General features: G+C 42.6%; 1 protein-coding gene across 1 annotated transcript; it reads left to right on the top strand.

Moving 5' to 3' along the window:
* The first annotated feature begins 2482 nt into the window (after nucleotides 1-2482).
* LOC310787587 (keratin, type I cytoskeletal 50 kDa-like) lies at nucleotides 2483-9243 on the top strand. The gene is made up of 8 exons (XM_083649055.1): nucleotides 2483-3093; nucleotides 3271-3353; nucleotides 5535-5691; nucleotides 6185-6346; nucleotides 6653-6778; nucleotides 7308-7382; nucleotides 8059-8219; nucleotides 9036-9243. Exons 1-8 carry the CDS (start codon nucleotides 2554-2556, stop codon nucleotides 9163-9165), a joined length of 1434 nt encoding a protein of 477 aa, XP_083505181.1. The 5' UTR covers nucleotides 2483-2553; the 3' UTR covers nucleotides 9166-9243.

Below are 9243 nucleotides of genomic sequence, written 5' to 3'. Positions count from 1 at the left end.
CATACTGTAGATTACAGTTATAAATGAAGTCCTGAAAAATGAACTTCTGATGTGAAAAAATGTGATTTGATTTTTGTGATTCTTTTAATTATTATTATTATTATTATTATTATTATTATTTGTATTATTATTATTATTATTATTATTATTATTATTATTATTATTATTATTATTATTATTATTTGTGCATACATTATTAAATAGGTGCATTGAATGCCTAGGGATGTGATCAAAAATAGAAAACAAAGTCATGTTTTCCTTTCAGCTCTACTTTAACTAATTAAGTAACAGTAACCTCTACTGTTCTTGAGTAGATGTTTTACTCTTTCCACACCTGCACACGTGAGGCTCCACAAGCTTTGACTTGTTGTTAAGCCTTAAACATTTCCTCTAACCACTGACCTAATATGACATTTAGACATTGCAAAGGGAGCGTGTGCAGTATGTTCCCATGGTCCTATGTTCCCATGGTCATACTGTATGTTCCCAAGTTCATTATTCTTTCGTGTGTGATTTGGTTAAAGAGATAGTTCAGAGATACAGTATGTTGTTAATTAACAGAAGTTAGTGTTAATTGAAACAAACATTTATTTGAAATGTGAACCTGTTGGTCTGCTCAGAATGGGCCAGGACTGGTCTTGAAAGAAAATCCCGAGTCCGGCTTATCTGAGACCGAGTCAAGACCAAGGCCGAGTGAAGGCGAGTCGGAGATGAGAACGAGACCATCAAAATGTGGTCTTGAGACCCAGACCGGTCTCCAGTACTCCAACACTAGCTGGGGAACAGAAACCCCTTTGACAAGTTCCCACAATAACCCATGTCATATGAAGTGAATACAGAGCTGGGGAACTTAGGACCCTGGGAACATAGGACCTTGTGAACATAAGATCCATCATGTTTACATTTTCCCAAAGTGTGCCATATAAATGTGGGGAACATAGGACCCTAGTAGGAACATAAGAATGACACCAATTTAGGAAAGGTTCCTCCTATTGGCTATCTCACATCTTACTTGAAAGAGGCATCTGCACAATCAAAGTCTGTGGAAAAAATGCATTTTATTGTGAGATTTAGGTCAGCAGTTGCCTTGAAGAATGTACTTCATGTATGAAGAAGTATGCAATAAGAGCTTTTGTGCGAGTTGTACAAGCTACAACAAATTGCTGTGCACACAAAGAGGCTCCACAAGCGTTGACTTGCTGTTGATAAGCTGTAATCTTACCCAATTACCTACTCAAAACTGACCTTTAGACATCGCAGACGTGCCGCCTCCTGCAGCCAGCATGCAGTGCTGCAGGATTCCTGTATCCCCAAGTGAACTCTTGCAGACTCACTCAACTGTCATATTTTTTTTACACAATTCCATATGTTGCCGTTTGGTTTTGAAAGTTATTGTATTTTTCACACATCTTGCATGTCCAGTTTGATAGAAGTATTATGTTACCGTAGTAACAACACATGAGATTATGGTAGCCTGGAGAGATCGTACTGTAACTGTAGGGGCACAGGTAGGAGCATCTACAATAGCTACTAGGTATGTGTGGATGTAAAATACAAACAAAATCAGCCTGAATGAAATGTTTGCATGTTACGTTTCTGCAAAACCACAGATATGTTGAATGTCAACATTTGTGAACCAAAATATGTCACATATCAACATTAGATATGAATGTTGTAACGTTGCACATGTCATATATAGGGTCTGCTATTGCAGCAATTAAGGTTTTCAAATCAACCGCCGTTTAGTTTCAAATTGACATTGAGATTGTAGGTTTGCAGAAAGTCAAATGACACATCTTAGAAAACATCTTTTGCCGACGTTTTGTTTCAAATTCACATTGCTATTCTACATGCTGTAGCCCTGGTTTGCAGACACATTAAATGTCAACGTTTTATTCTGGTGATTGGGTTGGTAAAACACTTGAAATTGCCTGTGTGTATGAAACACGCTACACAAATAAACTTGCCGCGCCTTGCCTCACCTCACAAGACCTACATTCCAAATGATAACTGACATGAAGTTTGTTATTGAAGCTTTCGCTGCACAATAAAGCTCAATAAGGCAATAATTTGGATTCCCTCTGTGACTGCATGCCTTAAATGACCCCCGGGCTTCTGACTGTCTAAGTGAAGGTTGGCTATCTCTGCTCCACATGATGATCTTATATAACCCAACATTTGATGATTACAATCAAAAGATCACAGCAGGCCTGAAGGCACGGAGCCCTTGAGCGCTGGCAGGTCTCGCCATCAACTGCTACTTCCTCCAAATGTCGTCTTTGTAACAAAAGTGGGTGAAGGTGAAGGTTACATTCTTCCCAGACCATACCCCGCCACGCCCAGGATCAACAAGATGACTCCCCCAGCTTTTGTTTCTCCTCCAGATTGAATAGTTGGCACCGTGCCGGACCTGCCTTTGTGGTGCTTGACAGCTCCTCCACTCCAGATGGTTTAAAAAGGAAGCCACAGTCCTTCCTCGCCTCACTCCTCTCCCTCTCTCTCTCTCGTCTCCAGCCAGTGCCAGAAAGACAGCATCCTTTCATCCCTGCAGCCATGTCTATGTCCTACAGCATGCGCTCATCCTCCATGGGAGGTGGAGGCTCCATGATGGGTGGAGGCTCCCGCATGTCCATGGGTGGTGGAGGCATGTCCATGGGTGGCGGAGGCATGAGGGCAGGTAGTGTGTACGGTGGAGCGGGAGGCATGGGGACCCGCATCTCCAGCTCCTCCAGCTCCAGGTCCTTCTCCGCCGGCGGCGGTGGAGGTGGTGGCATGAGCTACGGAGGTGGCTACGGAGGTGGCTACGGCGGGGGCTACGGCGGGGGCTACTCCTCCAGCAGCTTCGGCATGTCCGGCGGCGGAGGCGGCGGAGGCGGCGGCGGCGGCGGCGGCGGCAGCGTCATCGGCAACGAGAAGTTCACCATGCAGAACCTGAACGACCGTCTGGCCACCTACCTGGTCAAGGTCCACACCCTGGAGCAGGCCAACGCCGAGCTGGAGATGAAGATCAGGCAGTTCCTGGAGAGCAAGGTCGGCCCGGCTACCAGGGACTACAGCTCCTTCAGCTCCTCCATCTCTGAGATCACAATGAAGGTAATGCCATTCTTCTTCCCCTTCTTCTTTGGTATTGAGGTGGATGACAGCCAAAGAGAATGTTCATCATGTGTGACTGACTGTAGTGTAAGTGCATGGCTGTGAAGCAGGGACTAGCCAACCTTAACTCCATTCAAGCATACTGTACCATAGTGAGCAGGCCCTTTCTGTCTCCAGACCCAGGGCACTATCCAGACAAACGGTGCTATCCACCTCGGCATCGACAACGCCAGACTGGCTGCAGAAGACTTCAGGATGAAGTGAGTTCAAAGACTTCTCATTTCACTCAGAAACAATGAACGATTGAGTCAATAAAGGAATGATGTGTCCTACACAATACCCCTCTATTATGATGATGATTAGCAGTGGTATTAGTGGTAGTAGTTGTATCTATTAGTAGTACTAGCAGCTACTAGCAGCTCTACTAGCAGTAGGAATAGTAGTAGTATACACTGGAAAAAACAGTGCAATTTATTGAAATCAACTCATCTTTATAAAGCCTAGATATGTTTGTTAAAAGTGCTTAAAATAGGGTTGTGTTGAGTTGAGTTGAAAAGACATCCTATAAAGCACTAAACTCAACATGGTTAGTTTATTAGCAGACTTCCCAGAATGCATTGCATTTGGTTTAACTCTCCAGAAATATTTTCTTCTTGTACGTATGTATGTATGTATGTATGTATGTATGTATGTATGTATGTATGTATGTATGTATGTATGCATGCATGCATGCATGCATGCATGCATGCCTGTCTGTCTGTCTGTCTGTCTGTCTGTGTGTCTGTGTGTCTGTCTGTCTGTGTGTCTGTGTGTCTGTCTGTCTGTCTGTCTGTCTGTCTGTCTGTCTGTCTGTCTGTCTGTCTGTGTGTCTGTGTGTCTGTCTGTCTGTCTGTCTGTCTGTGTGTCTGTGTGTCTGTCTGTCTGTCTGTGTGTCTGTCTGTCTGTCTGTCTGTCTGTCTGTCTGTCTGTCTGTCTGTCTGTATGTACTGTATGTAGGTCAATTTTTTTGTTTTTTTTCCCTGTTATTTCCTGAGTAAGGGAAGTGAGACTGGCACCGTTGCACGCAACCAAACCCACTATATAATTAAATGAGTATGTACGTTTTCAATCAACCAGATCTCTATTCGCTCCAGCCAAAGTTTTTTTTTTGTCTTTTTCTGAAGAAGGACCAATGCTTTCTCGCTTCAACAGTACAATGCACTACAAGCCAACATGTTGCTCAACTGCATATTCATTAGTTATGGTAATTAATTAGGTATGGTAATTAATTAGTTATGGTAATTACGACTCTTTGAAGGGAGCAGGATCTGATGGCGCCACTCCTTTCTTTAGGGGGCGGGGTTTACTAGGTAATATCTGCGAAATAATCACTAGGATAATGATAGGGTAAGATTTGGATCAGATTCAAACTTGACATTCCACCAAGATATAATTTCATTTCACATGTGTGGACTAGGTTCAGCCGCACTAAATGACTCATATTGCCATCTCCTGCCAGACATCTTTCAATATAAATATACTGAAGAGGTTCCAGTCTCTAAAGACCAGACAATAGTTTTAGGTACCCACTACTCTTCCACAGCAAATCCATAATAGTTTGTTCTGATTTTGTTCTACCAAAAATCATTTTCAAGATTAATTCAGTTTCGTTCAGTTTTACCTGAACTCCATCATTCAATATCTCCAGAATATAGAGGATCTGGTCTCTCAACGTGTTATGATTTTGTCAACCAATGACTTATGTGTAATAACTTTTTTGTTATGCCATGAAGCAGTTTGATAGAGCATGTGTGAATGCAACATGCTCTATCAAAGCACATTGTTGTGTCAAACCTCATGCATGACCTCTGTAACCTGCAGTGAGTCAAGGTGTTGCCTTTGATGTGTGGAAGCATCCAACCACATCGCCCTGATCTCCTGTGAGAGTGCTTTTGGAGGCGTTATGCAACAGGGAGTTAGCACTTAAGCAATCTGGTTACTGCTTACATAACGCGTTCTCCGCGACACGTTTTCTTTTTGTTTTACACCTCATTTTATGGGACAGAACTGCTGCCACACGTGCCACATCTACCACATAAATACATGCCTCTTCCTCTTATCTCCTCTCCTGTTTTCTCTCTCTTCTCCCCGTTCTCCTCCTGTCCCTTCTCTCTGTTCTCCTCTCTTCTCCCATCCTTCCCTTTGATTGATTGATTGATTGATTGATTGATTGATTGATTGATTGATTGATTGATTGATTGATTGATCGATTGATCGATTGATTGAAATTGTTTATTGACAACATAAAAAAAATATAGCCTATGAAATATATAAATACATAATATATGCACAGCCTCACCAGGAGGCATCACATCTTTGTACAAAATTTGTGACAGGGATAAAACACAATAAAAACATTGCCTGTTTCAACCAAGACAAACTAACTCCAAACTCCTGTGCAGGTATGAGAACGAGCTGGGCATGCGTATGTCGGTGGAGGCCGACATGGCCGGGCTGAGGAGGGTTCTGGATGAGATGAACATGGCCAAGACCGACCTCACCATGCAGATCGAGGGCCTGACGGAAGAGCTGGTCTTCCTCAAGAACAACCACCAGGAGGTAGCAAACCGTTCCTCCACACAGTACAGCTTACACACTGTAACCGCTCAGAACAACCACCAGGAGGTAGCAAACCGTTCCTCCACACAGTACAGCTTACACACCGTAACCGCTCAGAACAACCACCAGGAGGTAGCAAACCGTTGCTCCACACAGTACAGCTTACACACTGTAACCAGTCAGATCTAAACTAAACTAAAGTCAACTAAACTGGCTTAGTGGTTAGCAATGTGTCAGCAAGAACAGAACAATCGACCACCAGCCTCGGTCCTTTCTGTGTGAACTTTGCATGTTCTTCCCATGTTCAGGTGGGTTTCCTCCCACATTTAACACACATGCAGATCGTCAGATGGATTGGAGACTGAAGAAGTATGTCTCCAGGTGGACTAGCGTTTTCTGTGGCATCAGCTAATGAGCATCCTAATAAAAAAAGATGTTTGACTAAACTCCTGTCCTCTGCGCTCCTGTCCTCCTGTCCTCCTGTCCTCTGTAGGAGCTGCTGATCACGCGATCGACGATCGGCGGGCAGGTGAACGTGGAGGTGGACGCCGCTCCTCAGGAAGACCTCACCAAAGTCATGGCAGAGATCAGGGAGCACTACGAAGCCGTCGCCGCCAAGAACCAGAGAGACCTGGAGGTCTGGTTCCAGGCCAAGGTACATGACGGACTGAGCTCACACTCAGGGGTTTAGCCTCAGTCCTATTCAATACAGCTTTGTTAGCTACTCCAACAATACTGTTATTCAAGTGATTCAATAGTTAGTGAAGAGGGAAATTATCTTTTTAGGACACTTCTCCAGTTTATCACTGAACCGTAGAGAGAAGTCAGGAACCGAGGTTGTTGGATTCAAACCTGTGTGTGTGTGTGTGTGTGTGTGTGTGTGTGTGTGTGTGTGTGTGTGTGTGTGTGTGTGTGTGTGTGTGTGTGTGTGTGTGTGTGTGTGTGTGTGTGTGTGTTATAGACAGAATCGCTGAACAAGGAAGTAGTCACGCACACGACCACCCTACAGACAACCAGGTCCGAAGTCAGCACAATCAAAAGCACAATGCAGTCTCTGGAGATCGAACTACAGTCTATGATGGGCATGGTGAGTGTTTGATTTGATTCCCAGCATATTAAAACAAACAAACAAAGAATACAAGTAAGAAAAACAAAACTAGTTCAACCAATAAAATTAACAGCAAACACATTAAACAACCTAAATAAATATTTGATGTCTGAAAAGGAGTAGGAAGAAGTGAATCCAGTTGAGTCCTGAGTCCTGACTCCTATTTTTATATTTTACCTAAAAACTTAAAGTAAATATTGCCCCAGTGATCACAATATACCTCGATCAAATCAAAATAAAATAAAATGAGAACCAAACAATCAGAATAAAACAAACAAAACAACACAAATCAAAATCGACTTACTATGCCAGTTCCCCTTTCCGATCATCGATCCCATATCCATCCCATGCTATTTTCTAACATTTGTTTAAACTTATAAAATAAACTTATAAAATGAACTTATTGACTTATTGCCAACTTCTGGAACATCATGTTGAAAGATGAAAAACGACCCTCTAAACTTGAATGACAGTGAGACTAAGCCTCGGTAATGACATGTTCCTGCAGAAATGTTCGTTGGAATCCAGCCTGGCTGAAACACAGAGCCGATACTCCATGCAGCTGTCCAGTTTCCAGATGCAGGTGAGAGGCAGAGGCAATCTGCTAGCATGTTTTCATCCGCTTCATTTGAACCATTTTATACGGAAGCCCTGACAGGCAAGTGAGAGGGAAAACAAATTCATTTTCCATTTTCTAAGTCTGATCTAACTTGTTTCATCTCCTGTGTGTATAACAGATTTAAAAAAAAACGTTTCGCCAGGATCATCTTTTTAAGTTCCCTTTTTTCACAGAGGGTTTTGCCAGATTGGGGGGATGGGGGGGGGGGTGTTTTGCTAGGATCATTTTCATTTCGGCCACCAGAGTACACCACTCCCTCATCTTGTGTTCTAAATAGGACTAAAAGCATTTTCTTTCAGGGAGGTTTTAATTTCCCCATGCACTCTAAACACAAGGTGTGGCTATTGTGTGTTAGCAAGTTATGTAAGTAAAGTTACATAACTTGCTAACACATAATGTGCCGTGTGTTTCTGTATGCCACAATCAGGCCTGTCATATCCATTTTATTTTATTGCTAGTTTATTGCGAGTTTTGTCATTGATGAATTAACTTTTATAAATCTTGTTCTTGTCCTCCTATGCTTCCTCACCACCTTCTTCTTTTTCTTTTTCTTCTTCTTCTTCTTCTTCTTCTTCTTCTTCTTCTTCTTCTTCTTCTTCTTCTTCTTCTTCTTCTTCTTCTCGTCCTTGTCCTCCTCCAGGTGTCCAGCATGGAGGGTCAGTTGATGCAGCTCAGGGCCGACCTGGAACGTCAAGGACAAGAGTATAAGATGCTGTTGGACATCAAGACCAGGCTGGAGATGGAGATCATAGAGTACAAGAGGCTGATGGACGGAGAGGCGAGCGGTGGCGGCGGCGGCGGGTGAGATTTACTTGTCTGGAACACCATTAAAACGGATTGGAAGTTCTGAAGTTGTTAGAAAAATGTCTAAAATGCATAAGTTTGATTGCTACGATTTGAGGGAGATTCATGTTTGCATTCTTCTTGTTCAAGATCCTCTCAGTCAAATTCAATCGAGATTAATTTCAAGGTTGACTGAGCAGCCAGAGTCAAAAGTATTTTGAATGATGCCATATGGAAGCCCGGAGAGGAAAGTGAGAGAGAAAAACATCTGGTGATCCATCTAAATAGTTTTCTCTCCTGTGCTTATGACTTATACATATAATGTATGATGACTTGTATGTAATACTCATTTGGGCCACAAGTGTACACCACTAATGCGTTGAGTCCTATTTAGAACATGGGGTAGTGGTGCACACTTGTGGCCGAAATGAGTTACAACAGACACTTAAATAGATATGAGCATGACAATAAAGAACATTTCTGCAAAACTTTTTTCACCTGTCACAGATTAAAATAATAATAATAATAATTATTATTATTATTATTCTGATTATTATTCTGATTATTATTCTGATTATTATTAATATTCGTATTATTATGATTATGATTATGATTATGATTATGATTATTATAAGGAACTAGAAAAAAAAATCCACCCGTCATAAACACAAGTGAGAAAACACTTTAGATCAGACTTAGAAAATGGATCACCAGATTATTATTTTTCTCACTTGCCTCTCAGGGCTTCCGTAGTTGTAGCTGTAGCTAGTAGCTGTAGCTGTAGCTGTAGCTGTAGCTAGCCGTCTTGACGGGTGTTTTCTGTTTGGCCGACAGCATGTCTATGTCCTCCTCATCGGGGGGGATGACGACGACCAAGGTGGTGACGGTGACACAACAGAGCTCGGGTGGGAAGATGTCCTCTTCCCAGTCATCTTCATCCCAGTCCTATGGCCGCTCCTACTAAGCCGTGCTGGACGGAGGAAGCAAGACGACACCAAACATGAATCTGACCTGCTAAAGAATAAAACCAGTCTGAAACACC

The sequence above is a fragment of the Poromitra crassiceps genome (assembly GCF_964638095.1).
Source record: "Poromitra crassiceps genome assembly, chromosome: 13".
Classification (NCBI taxonomy): Eukaryota; Metazoa; Chordata; class Actinopteri; order Beryciformes; family Melamphaidae; genus Poromitra; species Poromitra crassiceps.
The sequence above is the reverse complement of the archived record's forward strand: the minus strand, read 5'-3'. Positions and strand labels throughout refer to the sequence as shown.

Excerpts from the sequence above, each read along its gene's own strand:
- LOC310787587 (XM_083649055.1), top strand. The coding sequence starts at position 2,554 with ATGTCTATGTCCTACAGCATGCGCTCATCCTCCATGGGAGGTGGAGGC. Across the intron at positions 6,779-7,307 it reads TACAGTCTATGATGGGCATG|AAATGTTCGTTGGAATCCAG; the intron begins GTGAGTGTTTGA and ends ATGTTCCTGCAG. Across the intron at positions 7,383-8,058 it reads TGTCCAGTTTCCAGATGCAG|GTGTCCAGCATGGAGGGTCA; the intron begins GTGAGAGGCAGA and ends GTCCTCCTCCAG.